Source organism: Hemiscyllium ocellatum, chromosome 6 (genome assembly GCF_020745735.1).
Source record: "Hemiscyllium ocellatum isolate sHemOce1 chromosome 6, sHemOce1.pat.X.cur, whole genome shotgun sequence".
Lineage (NCBI taxonomy): Eukaryota > Metazoa > Chordata > Chondrichthyes > Orectolobiformes > Hemiscylliidae > Hemiscyllium > Hemiscyllium ocellatum.
In genome coordinates, this window is record NC_083406.1 from 32,880,612 (window position 1) to 32,904,297 (window position 23,686).

Sequence of the window (23,686 nt, forward strand, 5' to 3'; positions counted from 1 at the left end):
TGTTTCAATCTCACTGACATCAAATTCAGTAAGCAATACAAGTATAGCATTTAAATTTGGTTTTTAAGTGGAGCAACAATCTTTCTAACACTGCGACAATTCTGCATTACCATCATAGTCTCGACAGCGTTTCTTTGGAAGTGGCCCCCTTCCATACGAGCTATGATCCATCTGGTCTTCATGGTACTCTGACCAACTCTCTGTAGTTGTGTTACCATGGTGAGCTGGTGCGATGACTGTAATGGCACTACTCAGAGTAGGAACAGGATAATGACCAGATGTCAAGTTTGCCACAGTATTGGGAGTGTAGCCACTTTCTGATGATTCTGTCCGGTCAAGGTCATACTTGGACTTCCCTGAATCCCGCTCTGAAAGAACAAGGGATTCAATATTAAAGTTGTAACTCCTTCACAATAATTTTTTTTTTACAAATTACTAAAAGCCAAAGTAATAGAAATGTTCATAATTGAGACTTTATATATTAGATTTTAAACCTAAAAATAGTTAAATTTATGTTTCTCAAAAATAAAAATATCTAACTACAGAATCATAGAATCCCTATAGTGTGGAAACAGGCGATTCAGCTCAACGAGCCCGCACCAACTGTCTAAAGAGCATTCCATGCTATCCCTGCAAATATACACCTCCCATGGCTAACCCACTGAGCTGACACATCCCTGGACACTATGGGCAATTTAGCATGGCCAATCTACCTAACCTGCACACCTTTGGACTGTGGGAGGAAACCGGAGGTGTCCCACGTAAACACAAGGAGAATGTGCAAACTCCATACAGACAGTAGCATAGGGGTGGAATTGAGCCTGGGTCCCTGGTGTTGTGAGTCAGCAGTACTAACTACTGAGTCACTGTGCTGCCCCTATCCAACATCATATACATCAGCAAGCATTTTTCATAAATTTGACAGCTTTAATGAACTTCTGTGAGGTGCCATTCGCACCAATGACATTAACCTCATTATGCAATAATAAAAAAGTTCTAATGTGAACAGAGTTTGATCGTAACAAGTCACTTGGCAGCAGGACTTCGTCTATTGGTTAAAAAAAATTGTCCAAGCTTTTCACCTTGCACTCTACAGGACAAATGCAAGGATGGCAAATTTTAAACAATCACAGAACAAAAGGACTTGATTGTTGCCATAGAGAAATATACATAAAATATGCATTTCTGATGCTTCCTTGTAATTCAAAGAACATGCAAGGCTTCAACATAGTCTTTTGTTTGCAGAGAATGGATTCTTCCAAATGAATGCAGTTCACTTGCCAACCAATCAGAAAACGGTTTCCTCTGGCATAAATTTTTCTCACCTTCTGAAATTTGGCATTCCTGCATTTGCTTTAATGAGTCTAATATACAAACATGCCTCTTTTGAAAAATCAATCTACAGAACTAATTGCTGAATATTAACTACTGAATGCCATTCAGACAAAATAAAGCAAGTTGATAAACTAAAATAAAGAACAGAAAGCAAGAACTGAATTTTTTCTATCTAACATTGTAATATGAAACAGTATTCAACCAAACAATTTTTTACTAGCTTCTTTAGTCAAAGAATTCATAGAAAGCAATTCTCAAAATTTGTTTCTGTCAGCTGGTTAAAGGTCTTCAACTCGGCTCTATCATGCATCTCTTTATTGTTCAGTTAAGACTATGATTAGATCTTCCAGAGAGTCAACACAGGCATTATGACCACATGGTCTCCATCTGAGCTCCATCATTCTTTGAATCTACATGGCACGACATCCCTTTAACCTTAGGATTTGTTGCCAGATCAAGCACTCACATCAAGTAAAAGTCACAACAGAAAACATTGGTTCTTGATTCACATGTCAATTCGTAAACTCAAAAGGCCATCTTTTTAATATGTAATTTTCAATTCATGTACAACAAAATAATTTAGATAGCAAAAGAGAGCATGTGTTAAGTTAGGAAGAAATGCACCAGCTGCAGTTCTATCTATGTTGTACGAATGCACCATGGAAGATTCAGTGGGACGTCAACAAATCTGTACAAAACACAGTTTATAAGACCCTCTGCATGTAAAATTGCACCTTCAATATACTAGAAAAAAGTTCACAAGATACCTCAAGAGAGAGAATTATGGACAAAATGTGACAACAAACCATGAGAACACATGACTAAATGTTTGGGAAAGATGCTTGCTTTAAACAGAGTTCTCGAGAGGAAACAGAAAACCTTAAGACCTTGGTAGCTGAAAGGCATGGTCACCGAAGATGCAGCAACAATTTAAGGATGTACAACAATTAGTGAATTGTACAGATCTTGGAGGATTGCTGGGTTGGAGACAATTAGGAATAAGAAAGGGAAAGGTAATGGAGGGATCTGAATAGAAGGATGAAAACTGGGAAATTGAGGCCAGTGCAGGTCAGTGTGCACAAGTGGAATCAAATTTGATGTCAGTTTGGTTAATTTTAACAGCTTTTTGAAGTGCAAGTTTATGGTGCACCACAAGTCCCTCCTAAACTGAAAGCACATTGACATAATGAAACATTGAGAAGAAATTACACAATAACTAAGATATTTCAGCAGCTTGTGGAATAATTTTGCACCATATATCAAAATATCATCAAGACGTGATAATGGTACTCAAAACTACAAAGCCTTTTGTGCAATACGTTAAAGTTAAAACTTTGGATCTTGCCACAGCAAGTAATTAAATGAATTTGAATTAAAACTTTTCCAGAACAGCACATTATACCAGTCTGAAATGAACTCTCAACATTCCAGGTTATCAGCAATGCCTGCCTGCAGTAACCTTGCTGAAAACATGCTTGCTTGCTTATTCTTCTCCACTATAAGCACCTCATCAACTGACCTAGAATACGCACTATCAAAGGTAGAAAGAACAATCTTACATTCTACCTTTCCATAAATGCACAATGCAGCCAAGCTACTGAATAAAAGCTTCAAGCTAAGAAAGCAAACAGTTTCACAATAAGAAAGCTACAAATTATGGGCAAGTTTCAATAAAAGCAAATGTTTTGTATACATATGCATATGCATGGAAACCTACTTCTTGCTCAACTCATGTTACAAACAGACCATTGAGGCTTCTCACTTTCTTTGAAAAGAGGCCCTATGTAGCCAAAGAGAATATACTTATCTAATTAAAAGCACAGTATGCCTGTTCAATATGTCAAATCCCATCAGATTTAGTTTTCATTTCAATTGAATACTTAAAAGCCAAAGACTACCCTATAGAATTCCTTTAAGCATTCACAAGCTTAATCAATCACAGCATTCAGGACCACAAGTTAGCATAAAATACTGACCCAAGTTATTTTTAAATACAAAGCTCAAGACTTATTTACATCTGAATATAACTACCTCTGCTTCTACTCCTGCTTCTGCTCCTGTCCCTGTTTCTTTCCTTACTCCAACTGCGACTCCGACTTCTACTGTAGCTTCGGCTTCTTCCTCTTCTTCTGTTGTATCTGTCCCTGTATGAATCTCTCCTTGATGGATATCGGTCGTACTCCCTTTTACGAGAACGATCGTTTTTTCTGTCATCGCGGTTTCTAAAAGTTAACAGAAACTGTAACATTACTGAATAATAATCTGACTGCTCCCCTGGCCTCAACTGAAAGCTATGCACTCATTAGGCAACTATTCAAATCTAGCCGATTGTGCACTTTTCTAATCCAGCTAGACTGACATTCTTCCTGCTGAATAGAAACTCCATGTAGGTTTCAGAACAATGCTCTGATAGGCTGTTCCAAGGTTAATTTATTATATGATACACCTAATCAATAAAACATAGTGTTCTCACAGTTAATCATCCTTGATTTTCAGCATCCAAGGTTTCATAGAATGGTAACATTTTAATTTCCATTAGATTGACCAATTCAGTTCTAAGGTAAATGTACAATGTGTGCTGAGTCAAAGGCAGCAGGAAGTTTAGCCAAGGTAGCAACACCAAAACTGGATTAAATGTGATTAGGTTTTTACAAGCATGGGTGAAGAAAAGGGAATAACACTGGGAATATAAGACAGGGAGCCCTGTCCCAACTTGGGATTCACTTCTTCGGATAGATGCCATTATTCTTGGATTTTAGGTCTAGTTTAGGTTTGGTTAGGTACATTAACAATAGCAAGATGTACACTCATCTGGAGTTGAGACATATTGCTGTGTATTTCCAATACTTTCTGTTCTATTCCTGGGCTTGGGCAAGAACCTTTTTCATTTATTTAAAGATTAGTTCCAGATAATTTAAGCGCTTTGAAGTATTTGATTTGCATAAAAAAACAAATTTGGACAGACATCCTGTCTAGAAACAAGGAGTTTGCAACACAATTGGGACCCATGAAATGATTCCAATAAGTCAGTACATTACAGAAAGGGGTGAAGAAAGCAGATTAATAAGTTAGCAATTGAGAAATAAAATTGTCCTAAATTTCAATTAAGTGAAAATGAACTCAGCCATAACTTTTCTGAAGTCCCTGCCATTATAAGCACATAGTTCTGATATGGCATACGTGGATGTTAGGTACAGACAAAGGAACAAGTTCTCTTTTGAACAAAGGATTATTATTGCACTTGTGATTAATGAACTTTGACTACACACAAAAAGAAAATGATCAGCAAAAATAAAACCGGAGTACAATATTTTGTGAATAAAGAAATGGCAAAGAAAGAGAACATACTTTATGGTATCTTTATAGATGAAAATACTACAAACCTCTCAAAAGTAATAAGAATTCAGAGACAATTACTTGCAGAGATTTGATGAGTTGCTTTTTCTTTCAAAGTTCCAAAGAAAGTAATAGGGATTAATAGACCAATCTTCTACACTTGATGACCTACATCCGAAGTGCATGGAAAAAAGTAGCTGCCGAGATAGTACTAGTCGTCATCTTTCAAAAAATATAGTCGAATGTAGCCTGCACACTGAATATCAGCAAATGTAACCAAATTTGAAAAATATGACAGCAAAATACAATGAAGAACCACAGAGTTGAAGTATGCGGACTAAATGTAATACTTGCAGAATTCACAAAGCTAGGTATAAATAGAGTTGAAATGTGGATGCAAAGATGCTTCAAAGGAATTTGGCATGGCTACATGAGTGGACAAAAAATTGGCACATGGAATACAATTGTGAGAAATGTGTTTTAATTCAGTTTGGTTGGAAAAACAGAAATAGAGAGTGTTTTGTAAATGTTAAGAGACTAAGAAGTGTTAAACTTCAGAGGGATTTGGTTGCCCTTGTTTAAATCACTGAAAGTTAACATGCAAGCATAGAAAGCAATGACATCAGGATTTGAGTACAGAAATAAAGAGATCTTACTGCAATTACATAGAGCCATGGTGGATCACACCTGGAGTACTTAGCACAATTCAAGTCTCTGCACTTCTAGGAAAATATACTTGCAATGAGGATTGTAATAAATGTTCATCAAACTCATTCATAAAACTGAGATTGTCTTATCAGGGAAGATTAAATAGACTGGACTTTGATTCTTAAGGGTTTAGAAAAACGAGAGGTGATCTCTTTCAAACATATAAAATGCTTATAACAATCAACAGGGTAGCTACAGGAAGGATGTTTCTCCCGAGGGGTTGTCGAGACCAGGGGCAGAGTCTCAGGATAAGGATTTAGTAAACAGGAGAAATTTCTTCACAGGTTGGTAAATCCTTGGAATTCCCTTAAAGCACTGCTGACTTCACAGTGCCAGGGACCCGGAGTTGATTCTGGCCTTGGTTGCTTCTCTGTGTGGAGTTTGCATATTCTCCGTGTCTGCATGGGTTTCTGCCAGGTGCTCCGGTTTCTTCCTACAGTCCAAATACGTACAAGTTAGGTGGATAGGCTGTGGTAAGTGCAGTGCGACGGGGATAGAGTGGGGGTGAGGGGGGTGCTGGGTCAGGGTGGGATGCAAATTCAACCGGCCAAATGGCCTCTTTCCGCACTGTAGAGATCCTAAGATTTTATGATTAAGAGAGCTGTTGAGTACAAACAGAGTGGTAATTTCTATATTTTGAAAGCATTATGGAATATAGGGATAATGCAGGAAAATGGGGATGTTATAAATCAGAATGTAGTGGACCTGCAAGACAGAGTGGAATCCACAGATTGTGTGGCCTACTCTTGCTTCTATTTCTTACAATTCTTATATTTCTCCACACTTTATCAAGATCATGAAACACCAGTAGCACAAAAATTAAATGGGATTGTTTCTCTGAGCTACAAATAGCTAGAAAATATCACACCAGCAGGCCCTATTTGCAGCTTTCAAATTATAAATCATTGAAAATCTACTCCTTGCTATCCAGAGAGATGGCCAAGATCCTTATGCATATCTTCTAATTACAAGATGGACACCACTACTCTTGAGAAAGCAAACAAGTCTTGAATTGATTTTCCAACTAACTTTTGAATATTGAATAAAAATTCGTATATACAAATTGACAAAATGCTGTTTATATTTAATACAAAAAGGATTTTCAAAAACTACTCTTTCAATTGGGAAGATTGGTCACTTAGCTAAAGAAAGGAAAATTTCTATCTACTTGCAGGTGTTCAATATAATCCATTATACCAAATAATGTGTACAGCAAATAAATCATCTTCACAAAAACAATTCACTATAAAGTGGCGAGGTTTTTAAGATCTTGACACCAAAGATAAATACACATTTTTTTTCTCTGCTTGAATTTCTTGGCATGCTTCATTTTTCAAGTTGTAGCAATGTCATTGCTTCCTTTAACAAATTGATTCATACCTTAGCTATTTCTCAAACAAATTTCTGAACTTCATTCATATCGAACAGTTTATGTCAAATACATTGTGATCAATTTTGAAATGGAGTAACAGGCTTTGCAGTGATCTCTTAAAGATATGAGTCAAATAGGAGTAACCATATCATGAAAAAGTTTACATGTTTAGAAAGGATAAGTCCATCAGAGTAAGTGGAAAACGATTAACGTATAAATATAAATACTGTCACTTAAAATCCTTGAGCAGAACAGAATCTTAAGAGGAAATCAACTTTGAATGGATAAATCTTTCGAGTCCAAGTGTTGACAAAAGTAGTCTTCAAGGACAACACGAAAAAAAATTGCTAATAGCTTCCCAAAGACTTTTTTTTAAAATTGCAAACGTTAAAACAGCAGTTACCGGTTTTCTCTGTGTCGTGATCCTGACTGCAGTGGGCTGTGATTCAACCTCCTTGTAAATTTTTTTTCCCGATCATCTTCATCTTTGCTTCCCTATTGAAATGAACCAATACTGAAGCTGAGCAAATAGATTTTTTAAAAAAATTATGTAACAATTTTAATAGATCATCAAAATCCTGTTAAACATACCTCTTCTTTTCTATCTTCTCTTTCTTGCCGTTGTGGAGGCTCAGATTTTACATTCACGGATGGTAATTGCTCAGATTGAGGTAGGTAACTCTTAGCAGTTATAGCTTCAAAAAGCTTTTCTACAAATGTATGGGTGTCTGAAAGGAATAATAGCAATGCTGCAATGCACTACAAAGATATAAAATTCTGTATATCTAACAATATTTTACCAAATTTAAAATGCAGGATAAATAAACGATGAAGGGAACAGTCTATTTTACATTTTTAAATTGCTTCTTTCGCACAAGAGACAAAATGCATGAAGCCAGAGTGGTTCTATTCAAATTCTTAAAGTGTTAGAATGCCTTCTATAGTTTTCAAATCCATAGCCAAGTGTAAAATTTCAAAACCAAAGTAAAACTATCTTCAATTTCAATTGCTTCATCTGCCAAACCATGAAAGGATAAAACACAGTATCAACGGATACACAGCTCAAATGCTTGGGTCAGTCAAAAGCGCGCACACCTCGGAATTCAGGAACAGGATTAGATTATTTGAGTATTCAATTCTGCTCCACCATTCAGTAAGATCTGATCTGCTTGTGGTTTCAGCACCTGGTTCCTGTCTATATCTCAATCTTAACTTCCATGTCACTAAAATCTAAACGAGCCTTGAAAAATATAAAGATTTAACATCCACCACCTTCTAAGAAAGAGAATTCCACACAAAGACCTGGTTCATGTCTCTCCCACTTAAGAGGAAATATCCTCAAGTAATCCACCTGATCCAGTCCCCTCAATATCTTGTTTTAATATGATTACCTCTCATTCTTCTAACCTCTAATGGATTCAAGCTGAACCTGTCAACATTTCCTCACAACATTATCTTCATTCGTAAGTATCAGTTGAGTGAAGCTTCTGCAAACTGCCTCAAAAACATTTACATCCTTATTCAAATATCAAAACTGTGCAGTCATCTACATATGGCCTTGCCAAAGCACTATACCACTGTAGCACAAGGCCTTAATTTTTATCTTCCATTACACTTACAATAAATGACATTTCATTTGCGTTCATAATCATTTGTGCCTGAAAGTTAACTTGCATGTTCTAGGACACATCATCCCCTAAACTCAGTTCTTTCATTTCTCTACATTTAAACATTACTTTGTTCAGTAGTCCAGTAGTTAGCACTGTTGCCTCAAAGCATTGGGGACCCAGGTTTAGTCCACCCTCCGGAGACTGGTTGAGTTTGCACATTGTCCGTATCTGCGTAGATTTCCACTGGGTGCTTTGGTTTCCTCCCATAGTCCGAAGATGTGCAGGTTAGGTGGATTGGCCATGGGAAATGCAGGGTTACAGGAATAGGGTCTGGGTCTGGAGAGTCAGTGTGGACTCAATTGGCCAAACGGTCTGGTTCCACGCTGTAGTGATTCTATGATTTCCTATTTTATCAAAGCTGACAAGTTCAAATTTTCTCCACTATGCACATCTGCTACATTTTTGCTCACTCACTCACGTCTACGTAATTCCCTGTGGAGGGGACATAAGGAGTCTGCACAACATGCTTGCCTCTTAACTTGGTAGCATTAGCAAATTTAGCAGCCATATCTTTGATCCTTTCACTCAAACTACTGACACAAATTGTAAATAATTGACAGCCAGCAATGATTCCTGTTGTGCACTATTTGACACATATTGCCAACCCAAAAAAGATAACAAAAACAGAAATTGCTCAAAAAACTCAGCAGGTCTCGTAGTATATGTAGGGAAAAAAAAATGGAGCTAACGTTTTTGGTTTGATGAATCCTCAGAACCAATACATTTAATTCACCCTCAGCTTCGTATTAGTGAAGCAATCCTCTATTCGTGGCAATATATCATCTCAACAACATGAGCTCTTACTGTGGATCATAAACTTTGATGCAGCACCTGCCAAATGTCTTCTGGAAATTATATACAGTACATCTGCTAGTTTTCCTGTATCTATGTAGTTGATACTTCCTCCTAGAACTCCAACAAAATGGACAAACATAGTTTCCCTTGCAGAATACCATGCCAATTGTGCCTATTTCTAAGGTTTCTAAATGCTCTACTGTAACCTTTTTAATAATTGATTACAGCATTTTCTCTATGACAAATTGTGCTCACAGGTCTCCTTTACCTGACGAGAGGAATTACATTTGCTGTTTTCCAGTCTGATTGGACCTTGTCATAATTTCAGGAATTTTAAACAGTACAATCCTAGTATTTACTAATTCAGTAGCCACTTCTTTTAACATCCAAGGGTGAAATCCATCAGGGCCAGGGTATTCGTCATATTTTAGTTCTAATAATTTAGTTAGTATCCTTTTTCTGGTGATTATTATAAATTTCTCGTTCCTTTTTAAACTTCTGATTCAAACTTATTGCTGGGATACTAAATTTCACTTATCTGTCCACTCCACTAACCTACGTTCTTCTCAAGTTCAATGCTACCCTCTTTACTGTTCACAATGATTTTTTTAATATAAAATCTTTTAAAATTGACCAACCCCTACACATTAAAAGAGAAAGAAAGCACACAAATCTTTGCTTATCAGCACTTCAGCAGAAACTAGCATTATCAACTGCTGACCACTGTCATGGGTAAAGCCCAGTTTAGACAAAATGAATTCTTAACCACCATACGAAAGTTGCAAAAATCCTGAAATTAACTCTTTTTTGACGAAGCATTTAAAACATCTTAGCTTTCCAACTGGTTGGCCAATTTACCCAAATTGAGTAGAAAGTTGGATCTGCACGTAAGCTATAGAATATCATACCAAGTTAAAAATCACTCAACATTAGGTTATCATCCAACAGGTTTATTTGGCAGCACTAGCTTTTGGAGCACTGCTCCTTCATCAGGTGGTTGTGGATGATGGAGCAGCAATCCAAAAGCTACTGTTTTCTAATAAACCTGTTGGACTATAACCTGGTGTTGTGTGACTTTTAACTTTGTACAACCTGTCCAACACTGGTACCTCCAAATCACGAACATAATACCAGTGTTTGTGATTCAAACAGAAATCAAGTCAGCATTTTATAGGCTGGACGAGCGGTTGTAAAATGCATCACCTTACATATTACTACAGCCACTCGGTGCAACAGTATAAAATAGTAAAAATCAACTGAAAATATAATACAAACAATTCTAACAACCACATTAAACTTATTTTTACATTAGAAGTTCAGTTGCAGCAAAGTTATTAGCTTATCAACACACACCTGCTGTCAGGTCTAACGCATCTGCCTAGTAGTAGCTAGCAGCTGCATAGCAACCAAATACCAGAGATCACAAGCTGCTGACAGATTCATTCACTCTTGTGAATCTATCTAAGTGCAAGAAAAGACCATTAGGTGCCTGAAGCCCACTGCCCAGGCAGTAAAAATACAACTAACCCAAGCCAGCTGTAAAATTACCTGGATTACCCAAAGCAAAATCATGCAAACTCAGAACGGTCACTGGGTAATTCCTTCCTAGGTTCTCAAGGCAATTTTAAAAGAAGCTACAGGGGACCGAACCTACATAAACACTCAAAATCTAACCATTGTCAATTTCACCTTCTGTAACAGTTACTATCCTATTCACTCAGGAATCTGACAAGCCTCTTTGCAAAGTGTTGCATAAAATTCCCACCAACTTTATGTTCAAATTCAAAAGGCAACTGACAGTGAAGGAAATACTTCAAGACATCTCTCATAACTTTATGCCTGTTTATCCTGTATGTGTAACTGTTCCTCACATCTCAATTTCGACAAACCTTTCAAGACAATCAAATTAATATCCACTTGGTAATGGAGTTTGAAAAGCTAAACAAGATCATTCAAGCTGAAAAGATCAAACAAGATCAAAAGCTGAACAAGCTGAACAAGACTTTAAACAAAAGATGCAGCTCCACATAGATGAGAAGGAAACGAAATAGGGAAGCAGCAAAATTACACCTTTATGGTCACACATAACTTGAATGCAAAACAGCGAGGCTATAATACGCAGAATATGAAAATACTTTGAAGTCATTATCATAAGGAACAAGTCTATTGGGAGAGGTGCACAGGTAAATGGAGCATCAAAATGAAAAGAAAGCAACTTCAATTCAGGTGATGCACATGCAGTGGACCTAGACTGCAGATATCATGATTAAAACAAAACCTGAATTTAAAGTAACTACATAAAAAAAGAGTAGAGTAGCAATCTTTATAGTATGTGAGATTGCACAAGGTAAAGATAAATGCACTCAAATAGCTCAACCTCAAGAATATTCTCGATAAAGCTGGAGAGAGATTGGAATTAAACTCTTTCTATTCCACTCAAATACACTGCCTTCATTGAAGTACACACAAATATTCCACAGACAGACAGACTGAAACCTCTGGTCTATTAAGTGGAAATGGATCAAATTGCCCATCAACTTATTAAATAAAAAAGCAAAACAAAGCTTTTAATTTAAAGCTCCTTCGACCAACTTCCTGACTTTATAGAAAAAGAAACAAGGCTAGACGGTCTACTAGCCAAGCACTCATGATCTTCATATGATGACAGTTTATTTTTATCTTCTCTCACTTCAGCATTCCCAGCACATTTCATACCCCCCACCCCACCCAGTTTTGCAATAATCCTAGGCTGCTTCATATACTTCCCTGCTTGCTGCACCCTACTTCCAGCCCATTTCATACTTATCCCAGTCTGTTTCATAGTGATAGTCAAACAGTCATAGAGATTACAGCACAAAACAGATGCCTCAGTCCAACTCATCCATGCTGACCAGATATTCCAACCCAATCTAGTCCCACCTGCCAGCACCCGGCCCATAACTCTCCAAACCTTTGCTATTCATATACCCATTCAGATGTCTTTTAAATGCTGCAATTGTACTAGCCTCCACCACTTCCTCTGGCAGCTCATTCCATATACGTACCACACTCTGCATGAAAAGGTTGCCCCTTCGGTCCCTTTTATATCTTTCCCCTCTCACCCTAAACCTATGCCCTCTCATTCTGGACTCCCCCACCCCAAGGAAAAGACCTTGTCTATTTATCCTATCCATGCCCCTCATGATTTTATAAACCTCTATAAGGTCACCCCTCAGCCTCCGATGCTCCAAGGAAAACAGCCCAGCTGATTCAACCTCCCCCTATAGCTAAAATCCTCCAACCCTGGCAACATTCTTCTAAATATTTTCTGAATCCGTTCAAGTTTCACAACATCCTTCAAATAGAAAGGAAACCAGAAACCTTGGAAACCTTGTTAATGTCTAGGCTATTTTTTGTGAAACAATATAAGGTGTTTACAAAACAAAACCATCGGCTAATTTGTATTTGATCTCCCCAATGTAGAAGAAATTTCACCGTAAGTGGACAATACAAAACACTACACTGCAAGTGCAAGTGAAGTAACAAGTAAAACCTCAGGGTATTTTATGAATGGGAGGCTCCTATTTCTCCACTTGCATGGGAAGATGCCTTGGTCAGGATATAAGACTGCACTCAAGTGTCATGAAGGGAAACTCATCCCAGCAAACTCAAGAACGCTAAAAGGAGAAACTCTGGAGTAGATGTATTTGGGTTGGAAATCAAACAAGGAGGCCAGAGCAGCAAACAGTAAGGACAATTATAATCATGTTTGTGGAATAGAAAGGAGGGAGTAGACATGGTTTTCAACCACAATGAAGGGAATCCTAAGTTGAAATAAAAAAGGCACAAACTAAGTACTGATACAGAAGACTGCTTCATTAGAACTGATGGGATAAAGCAGCTGGATGAATACAAACCAAACCACCAAGCACCGTATGAAAATGTAGCTGACAATAAATCTTGATTCACTCCCATACTAATTGCATTTTTTTGGCCAACAGCTCTTGCTGATTTATAGAATCCCGACAGTATGGAAACAGGCCATTTGGACCAACAAGTCCACACCGACCTCTGAAGAGTATTCCACCCAGACCTATCCCCCTATCCCTATCACTCCACAATGCATCTACACATCCCTGAACACTATGGCCAAATCACCTAGCCTGCACATCTTTGAACAGTGGGATGAAACCGGAATAACTGGAGGAAACCAGTTCACACACGAGGAGAATGTGCAACCTCCACACAGATAGTTGCCCAAGTCTGGATTCGAACCCAGATCCCTGGCACTGTGAGGCAGCAGTGCTAATCACTGAGCCAATGTGCCACCTATATTACTTTGTTATTTTCATTAATACATCCACGACATTAATCTTTGGTTTCTTCCCTTCTTCCATTGCCTACTGCTTATGCCTTGTACCATCTTCTTTTTTGGTAGTTAATTCATCCTATCATTCAACCCATCACAGACCCATGCTTCTCTTCTCTCAGTCTTGCTAAGAAACAAGCACAACTAAAAGCACTCTTAGTTCTGCTGAAAGATGATCATTCTGACACTTACACCAATGCAACCAGACCTGCGTATTCCCGATATCTTGATATTTTGGATTTTCTGCATCTGAATGATTTTGCTTTTATACATTCTTAAAATGCAGACACAAAAGTATGAAACATCTCTGGATATCATTCACGGCACCAAAAGACAGAACATTAACACTTTTTTTACTATACCTTTCTGCAGGAAGACATCTAATTGGTCAACACACAGTGCCTTCAACTCCTTCTCACTTTTATCCTTTTTTACCAAAGCAACAACATATTTAGCAAGTGCGGATGGATCAGCATCACATCTGCAACAGAATAAAAACAGAAAAATACTTTAAGCTATAATATTCAAATTCCATTATGGTGTACTTAAATTTGTTGTGCATATTTCTGCTTTAAGAGGTTGGAAGTGACTCACTTTAAAAATTGCAAAACTTCTAATTTTGAAATGATCACCTTTCACAAAAGTCTCAGATTGCCAGCTTTCCCTCTTCCATCCCCAGCCACAAAGTCAGTGTTCAAGTCTCACCTGCCTCAGCCATGCATCATGACTGGTCTGAGCATTTTGATTAAAAATATCTGCATGAAGGTACAACATGCAGTATCACAATATTGGTTGACATGATATATCATGAATTGGCAGAAACATGGAATCCTAGAGAAGTAAGTAGCACAGAAGGCCACAGGAGCACAGTCCATAATGTCCATTTGGTTCACTGCTCAATTCTCCCCATCTTTTCCTTATAGCACTATGAAAAAAAATGCTCTTGACAAATTCTGGGGTACATTGAGTCAAGATCAGACAGGGGAATAGATTGATAGATGGTTCCAGAGCAAAAAATAGAGGGATAGAAGTTCAGGGAAATTCTTCAGATCGGCAGTAGGTGGGAAGTGGCAAAAGTTGCAAAAGATACCATAATGCAGGGATATCATTAACAATACAAGAATGCATCAGAATTCAAGAAAACATACAGATTGCAGAGTAGACAGTTAAAGGGCAATGATATATAATTATTGGGAAATACGGAATGATGTACTTTGTTCAGACAACAAAGCTACTAATTTCTTAGACAATTGACCTCAGGGAAGGTTGATCACAAAGATTAGATTAGATTACTTACAGTGTGGAAACAGGCCCTTCAGCCCAACAAGTCCACACCAACCCTCCGAACAGCAACCCACCCAGACCCATTCCCCGACATTTACCCCTTCACCTAACACTACGGTCAATTTTTAGCATGGCCAATTCACCTAACCTGCACATTTTTGGACTGTGGGAGGAAATCAGAGCACTCGGAGGAAAGCCACGCAGACATGGGGAGAACGCGCAAACTCCACACAGACAGTTGCCCGAAGTGGGAGCTGAACCTGGGTCTCTGGCATGTGCCACCATGCCGCCCATCTGTGGTCAGGTTTATGCTTTTCCTGAAGATAGTTTAAATCTGGTGCCAACATCATGAGCTCAACAGTATCGATATGATCAAACAGGTAAGCAGTTTATTGAACTATTCACAGTGAACAAGCGAGCAAATTAAAAGCACTCAATAATTTTCCTGTTTCTTTTTAAATACAGATGCTAAAGATTATGATGTGGCCAAACAAAGAATAAAAACGAACAGAAATACACGATTTCAGGGCCAGTGATGATGTTCAACACCAACTGTGAAGTTAGCTTGCCACAACAAAGACAGCTAAATCTTATTCAACAAGGTCTAATTTTTAAAAAGAGACCTCGATTGTGAGATTAATAGCACGTGTGGACATTTTTGTTAACTTGATCAATTTCTGTTTATGTCTAGAAAAACGTCCTCATCAGGAGGCACGCTTAAGAAGCGCAGAGTCAATCACAGACACTAACTTTTGGATGCCAGCCTTATTCTGGATGCATACAAATTTAGGCAAAACACTTCTGGAAAATTCAAGATGAGATTGAAAATTTGAAGTAGTACAGAAATGAGAGCAGAAACAATCCAAAAGAAAAACTTAAAGCAAACTGGTAGAGGTCTTTGCCATTATAAAAAGTTTGTAAAGGGCAAACATGGTGAAATGGCCTCAACTTGTATGCAAATCTAGACCAGAAGAAATAAATGTAGGAGAGCCAACGAAACAAAGATCAAACAAATCATTTTGGAGAAATCTTTTTACAGAAAGTGATAAAAGTGTGGGAAGTGTGGCCATGTGGAGTGACTGAAGCAGGTAGCACTTACTGAGTTCAAGGAAACCTTAATGTATATGCACAGAAAATTAAATGGAAGGAAAGGAACACAAAATGGGAAGTACCTTATACCTTAAATACAATACACCAATTGGAACAAATGGCCTACTCCTGTGCTGTAGATTCCATGTTTTTAATTCTCTCATAAGACTTGGGCACTGCTGGCTGAACGGCACTTATCGCAGGTCCCTAGCTGCCTAGGGTCGTCAAGCTGCCTGCTTGAACCACTCCAGTCCACGCGCTGTAGTTAGATCCACAATGCTATTAGGGACAGATTTCCAGGATTTCGACCCAGTGACAGCAAAGGAATGACAAGTCAGAATGACAAGTCAGAATGGCGAGTGGCTTGGAGGGGACTTGCATGTGGTAGTGTTCCATGTGTCTGTTCAAATTCAATCTGAATAGCATTTATAGCTGTTGAATGAACAGGAGACATAGCTTCAGAAACTCAAACTTCGACTCACTGTCTGTTCACAGATGCTTAATGGTATCAAACCACATAGGCGCTAACTTGACTTTGGTGGGAGCAAGTACAGTGATAAGGCTATTAGTGATTGTCACTATTGATTAAGGTGCATCCACTACCACTCATGAGGATGTTGGCCGTAATGGATAAAGTTGACAATGAATGTTTACTCAGAAGTAGCCAGTATGGCAATGTTCAGCAGAAATTGTCTTCAGTTGCTTGCTGTCCATCTGCAAATACAATTCAAATAACGGCACCTGAAAGCATCAGCTCTGTTGATTCTGTTTCAGGATATAAAGTTAATTAGAGTGAAAATGGGACAACGTCTGATGTGTAGCTATTGCAATATGCTTATCTTTCATTCACAACAACCCGATTTGTTAGCCATTGTAAAAAGTACCCCAGACCAAGAGAAATCTATTGGGACTATATGGTTAGATATGCTTTCTTGTCATTCTGCCCATGACTAGTGAATACCAGCATCAGTAAAATTCTCTGCTGTATCGCAAGCATTTTCCCAAAAGTTCAACCTAATGTAAAGCTTGACAAAAATTCTGATCCATCTATCCATTACCCTGACTTTGAGGATCTTGATAACGAGAAGTTGTAATACTGAATCCTGAAGGATGAATGGAGGTCTAAAACATAATGAATTTCGACACGTAGAAAATGTTAGCTAACAAACTGGTGATTAAGAGCTTATGATCGAAACATTGACTCTCCTGCTTGCTGCCTGACTCGCTGACTCTGATCTCCAGCATCTGCAGTCCTCACTTTTTCCTGGTGATTAAGGTTGTAAATTATAAAGCAAATTAAAAATGAAACACAAAAGAACAAAAATAACAATAAACAAGTTTCAAATGTAATTTTGATTAACATAAATGAAGGAGTATCTAATAAAGTTTGACATATTAATTTTTTCAGATCTATGAAAGCTATTTATACGCAGTGTTTCACAGGTGTCCATGAAAATGATGTCAAATTTTGTGGTAAGGATACCACCTTAAGTTGCTTTGCAAACTGGAGAAATAACAGATGATTATTGAAAATAAAACCCGTTTCTTTGCCTGTTTAAATCTTCTATGATTAAGCAAGTAGATATTTATTTGACTTCTAGAAGTAAATGTTAGACCAAAGATAAATATAAAAGGCAAAGCTCAAACTCAACGTACAAATAATGTAAATTTAAATAATTTGTGAGGGTGGCTGGATAAATAATATTTATATACATCATGGACAGTTTCTACTAACAACAGGGGAAACCAAAATCAACACTGGATTTCATGCTGCTGTAGCAGGTTATTCAGTGCAGCTGCATTGATAAGAGACTTCGCCCTGAACACTTTAGCTTACAACAATTTGTCCACTAAGTTATTGAAAGCGCGAGTAAGCAATATTGCAGTGAGGGAAAGAAAGGTACAAGTGAACATTTTCCTTAACAGCAAAACACCTGAAGAGAAAGTGAATTAAAGCTGTTGAAATCAAAAGTTAAATGAGATAAATACTGTAAAATCAAAGAAAGCAAAAGATTGGTTTAGGAAGAAAATGAAAAAGAGAAGATATTTAGTCTTAAAACTAAACAAGACACCATCATTTACTCCAATTACTTTCAGTCACCTTTATGTAGTAGTCATCACATGTCACATCTTAAAAGAGTTTTTACTTGTAATCACCAGACTTAAACACCAGGAACAGGTTTAGTTCTTATCCATCAAGTAAGGAACATTGATAGAGTCCATACCTCTGAGCCAGAAGATACAGGATGAAGCTCAGCTTATAAAAAAGAGATACATTACGTCAGATCTGAACAGGTTGATTACAAGTACATTACTCACAAGCACAGCAATTTGCAAATGTCTGATCTCAGAAGCTAAATAGACTGTGATCTGGTTAGTATTTGGACGAGTGTTTTACCTGGGAACTGTGGGGTTTAAAAGTGTCTTGTCATACAAATGTGTCATTACGTCTGGGCTAGAAGATGCAGGTTCAAGTACTAGCTGCCGCATAAGTGTTATCACATATCCAAATAGGTTGCAAATATTGCAACCTCATACAATTGTTGAGGGAGACACCAAAATGCCCTTCCTGTGAAGCCAAGAGCCAAACATGCAACTCAGATGGTAAGACTCAGATACAGAAGGCTGCTTTATATTGTCCTGCACAGTCTTCCGAATGGAGTACAGATGGACTTGAGAACGCTCTCAGTAATGGAATTCATTCGCTACCCAGGTTCTCTCTATATTTGCATATAATCTCAGATACCCCTTGCTGAATGGTGACTCATTTTTGAATAAATAACTGCTATCATTATTTGACTCACGATTATTCGGCCAAGACAGGTGATCCAACGTTTTTAAATAATCAAACGATCTAAAAGGTATTGGGATCATAAGGAGCATTCACAAAGCAGAGCAAATGGAATAAGAGTTAATTCAGGAAAGCCATTGTCATGGGATTGTACAGCACGGAAACGGACCCTTTCATCCAACTCGTTCATGCCTACGAAACTAATCTAGTCCCATTTATTAATATTTGGCCCATATGCCCCTAAAACCTTCCTACTCATGTACCTATCCAGATGCCTTTTAAATGTTATAATTTCATCAGCCTCCACCACTTCCTCTGGCAGCTCATTCCATTCACATACCCTCAAGTCTTTTTTTACATCTTTCCCATCTCACCTGAAAATTATGTCCTCTAGTGTTGGAATCCATTACCCTGAAGAAAAGACCTTGGTTATTCATCCCATCCATGCTCATGATTTTTAAACTTCTCTAAGTTCACCCCTCAGCCTCCGATGCTCTGAATTATGAACCTATACCTCAAGGTCTCTTTGTTTGGCAATACTCCCAAGGTCAAGAGAGGGAAGCATCCCAGCTTTAATTCCAACTGCAAATGTAGTGTACCAATTTATTCTTTCATCACTTTTCCTATTGTTTAATAAAATCGAATGTGACAAACTGATAAAATCCTTGCCCCCAAGTCAAATGAAGGACTGTTTTACCAAAATAATTGGCACAGTTGCCCTACTTGTCATTAACAGAAAAAAAATGACAAACATACATGAATAATATGAATACTTCTTTAAGAACAGAAAAATGATAAAAGAAGATGGGAGAAACTTAACAGAAGCAAACAAGACAGCTGTATCAGCAATAAGTTGCAAGTGAAAGTTTGGACATGAAGCTGGAAAAGCACACATTGGTACAGAATTCTGACAATGACCATGCAATAGTAATCGACATCCTCATCAGGATGGTGTGTGGCCCGAAGAGGAACTTGGGAGGCAATGATTTTCGCACAACATTGTTGCCTTTGTGCTTCTTAATAATTGATATCACAGGATAGTAAGTACTGTCAAAATAACCATAATGAGCTGCAACAGCGCACATCACAGTTCATCAGCGATCACTGTCGTCTTGCAGGAAATGGGAAGCAACTGGAAGCCATATTTTCCCACAACTCCCACAATGCCAATACCAGGACCTTTCTCCAAGACAGCATATACAAATTTCCACAGAGCCCACATTTTCACCTACCCATGACAATATTTTGGACCTAAAAAAAATGCAAGTTTTAAGCTCTATTCTCTATCTCGAAAGAAAGCAGAAAAGGGGAGGAAAGATGACATATAAGAAAGAGAAAAGGCAAAATAGAAAAACAAACAAAGCTAGCAGGGATAATAAAGAGATTGTAATCTATAATTTATCATATACAATACCATGGAAGATCAACCATAGGTATTAACAGTCTAACTTAAGCAAGCACTTGCAGGTCAATTTTAGTTATCTGTCATGAGAAAATACATGTAAAAGCTGTCTAATTCCGGTGGACTACATGATTTCAACAGAAACTGTTCTAATTTGAGGAATTTAAGTTGACAATTGGTTCTGCCAATATCAGCCGACTCACAAACATAAATAATCTGATCTTTACTGCAGCAGCAACCCATTTTTCTTTTTAAGTCCTGTGGATGGTCACTGGATTGATTGCTTGTGCATCATAAGAGAAACTGAGGACTGCAAATGCTGAAGAATCAAATCGAAAAGTGTGGTGGTGGAAAAGCACAGCAGGTCAGGCAGCATCTGAGGAGTAGGAGATTCAACGTTTCGGGCATAAGCACTTCATCAGACATTCCTGATGAAGGGCTTATGCCTGAAATATCAACTCTCCTGCTTCTCAGATGCTGCCTGACTTGCTGTGCTTTTCCAGCACCACACTTTGACATTGCTTGTGCATCATGGCCACTAAAAGCAAAAAAGAGTCAGAGTCCTGGAGATATACAGCACAGACACACACCCTTCAGTCCAACTCGTCTATGCTGACTAGATGTCCTAAATAAAATTAGCACCATTTGTCATCATTTGGCCTAAAACCCTCTAAGCCCTTGCTACTTATATAGCCATCCAGATGTCTTTCTAATGTTGTAACTGTACCAGCCTCCATCACTGTGTCTGGCAGTTCATTCCAGACAAGCACCATCCTCTGTATGAAAAAGTTGCCCCTTAGATCCCTTTTAAAATTTTTCCCTCTCACTTTAAACCTATTCCATTGAGATTTGGATTCCCCCCCACCCCAGTGAAAAGACCTTGACGATTTAGCCTATCCATGTCCTTCACGATTATATAAACGTCAGCCTCCGATGCTCCAGGTAAAATAGTCCCAGTCTACTCAGCCTCTAGTTTTACAATTGTGTGCTTCCATTGTTAAGCTCTGTCCATTGGAAGTACACAGGTCCTACTGACATGAGCAAAAAAAAATCCATATTTTCAGTTGATTATCTACGTGTAGAGCATCATGCAAAAGAAGGAGAGGACTACAGATGCTGGAGATCATAATCTAAAAGTGTGGTGCTGGAAAAGCACAGCAGGTCAGGCAGCATCCAAGAAGCAGGAGTGTCGGCATTAGCCCTTCATCAAGAATGTCGACTCTCCTGCTCCTCAGAGGCTACCTGACTGGCTGCACTTTTCCAGCAACACACTGTCGACTTCTTAAAATAACTGTTAAGGTTGAAAGAATTGAAAGGTGAAGGCATGATCATGCAAATGATCTTGTTAGGTATTCATCAGTTATTTTCAAGCAGTGTCACTTCAGTGTGACAAACGTATGAAGAAATTGAGGCCCCTTTTGTAGCACAGTGGTCATGTCCTTAACTTTGAGCCAAAGACCTAGGTTCAAGTCCCAGCTGTCCCCGATATGTATCAAATATGTCCAAACAGGTTAATTTAAATAAATTTGAAGAACTTGGATTAATGGCGACAAATGGGGGTATTTGATCAAGATTTTAGATAACAAGGAATGGTATTGATGGTGCATCAACAACTAGGCCAGTGGATAGGCCTTAAACGTTATGAAGTGCAAATCAGAGCAGTAACTTAAGAAATGCAATTGCATGTTAAGAACAAAACTTGTCACTTGCCGCACAAGTTAAGATAAAGACCTTGCAAAGCTCAAGATCATGCAAGAATGGATACTATTTAACTGGACTACATCGTAGGACAAGCCTCCCTTGGCGTTCAACCCTCAGTGTTCGCTGCAGAAACGCAACTTTAAAAAAAACCAAGTACCGTACAAGTATCTATGAGCATCTGGTAAAGTGTATTCAAAACTGTGCAACCAAGAATGGACGCTTATTACACATCAGCCAAAAGAAAAACTCACCATGTGCCAGCACTGTTTAAAAAGTAGCAACATAACGCACCATCCTTCAGAAGTAAACTTGAAAATGATCGACAAAAATGGTAAGGAGCCAAAACAAGTTTGAAGTACAGCAAGTAGGATCCTGAATTCTGAAGGTGTGCGAGTTCTCTTTTCAGGGTCACCGATTTCCATCCCTTCACCCACCACCATCCCACCCCCCTCCTCAAATGAACTACAATACTCTGCAGTAACCCGGTGGAATCTGTTTCTTTGAACTACCCGGATATGCACTGAGCTGGTCCAAACTCTTGTACTTACATGGGTTCCAGGGTCTTGGTGAGCCACGACTTGAGGGCATCGAGGTTTTCTATCATCATTGTGACCAGTGGCAGAGGGGAAAGGAAAAAGGTTTATTTTCGGGGGAGGGGGGACAGCAGAGGCCGATCGGCTCTTGTCAAACACTAAACAATTTGTTGTTGGGGGGGGGGGGGGGGTGGCGGCTAAGAAAGATCAGGAGGGGGCTCTCTGAGTTAAAGGAGCTGGAGTTGTTTCGTCTTCCCCCCCCTTTGCAGGGAGAAGGGGGTGGGGGGGAATCAGAGACCGAACATTGAAACGAAAGGCTCTTGATCCCCCCTCTACCACCGAAAACAAAAAAATTTACAAACAGCAGCTGCGGGCTCCGGATGCTCAACGTGTCCACACACACACACTGGGCCTGCAAACAATATTTAAAAAATATATTTTTTTAAAAAAAAGTCAAGACTTGCACAGCACGCCACGAGCGTTAGCAGTTTGAGAGTTTTTTTTGTTAAAAAATCGTTTCCTCCCCCCACCCCCCCAACACAAAGTGGAAAACGTCAGGAGTATTTGAGCAGCCAGGCCCGGGGTAACTCTAACATTTCTCCCTCTTGGCGAGAGCTTTCAGAAAATGGCGGCTTCCTACTCTGGGCCCCGCACACGCACATCTCGCGAGGTTTCCCGCTGGGCCACCAGGGGGCGGGGCGAGGCGAGAACACCTCGTGTGTATCCACCTGGAGGACAAGTTCCAAACCTGCACTCACTCACTCACTCACACACACACAGAGATGGGAGAGGGAGAGGGGATAGGAGGGAGAGGGGAGAGGGGAGGAGGGAGAGGGGAGGAGGGAGAGGGGAGTCGGGAGGGGGAGAGGGGATAGGGTAGTCGGCGGGGGATAGAGGAGTCGGGGGCGTAGAGGGGAGTCGGGGGCGATAGGGGAGTCGAGGGGGGAGAGAGGGGAGTCGAGGGAGGAGAGGGGAGTCGAGGGGGGAGAGGGGAGTCGGGGGAGAGGGGAGTCGAGGGTCAAGGGGGGAGAGGGGAGTCGGGGGGAGGCGGGAGAGGGGAGTCGTGGGGGAGGGGAGAGAGAGGGGAGTCGGGGGGAGAGGGGAGTCGGGGGGAGGGGAGTCGAGGGAGGAGAGAGGGGAGTCGAGGGGGGGAGAGGGGAGTCGGGAGGAGGGGGAAGTCGAGGGGGGAGAGGGGAGACATGGAGAGGGGAGACTTGGGGGAGAGGGGAGACTTGGGGGAGAGGGGAGTCGAGGGGGGAGAGGGGAGTCGGGGCGGAGAGGGGAGTCGGGGGGGACAGGGGAGGAGAGGGGAGTCGAGGCGG

At 39.4% G+C, this 23,686-nt stretch overlaps 1 protein-coding gene across 2 annotated transcripts in view; it reads right to left on the bottom strand.

The window, feature by feature from the left end:
• The window catches only part of rbm26 (RNA binding motif protein 26), a 74,826-nt gene extending 51,820 nt beyond the window's left edge, over positions 1-23,006 (bottom strand). For both annotated transcript variants that reach the window (XR_009644798.1, XM_060825932.1), the window contains exons 1-6: positions 22,380-23,006; positions 13,927-14,045; positions 7,343-7,479; positions 7,155-7,246; positions 3,367-3,557; positions 111-368 (exon numbers count right to left, since the gene is read on the bottom strand). Coding sequence is in view for 1 of the 2 variants with exons in the window: in XM_060825932.1 (XP_060681915.1) it covers positions 111-368; positions 3,367-3,557; positions 7,155-7,246; positions 7,343-7,479; positions 13,927-14,045; positions 22,380-22,438 (856 nt within the window). In the remaining variant the exon portion in view is untranslated. The remainder of the gene's footprint in view (positions 1-110; positions 369-3,366; positions 3,558-7,154; positions 7,247-7,342; positions 7,480-13,926; positions 14,046-22,379) is intronic.
• Between the last annotated feature and the right edge of the window lie 680 nt (positions 23,007-23,686).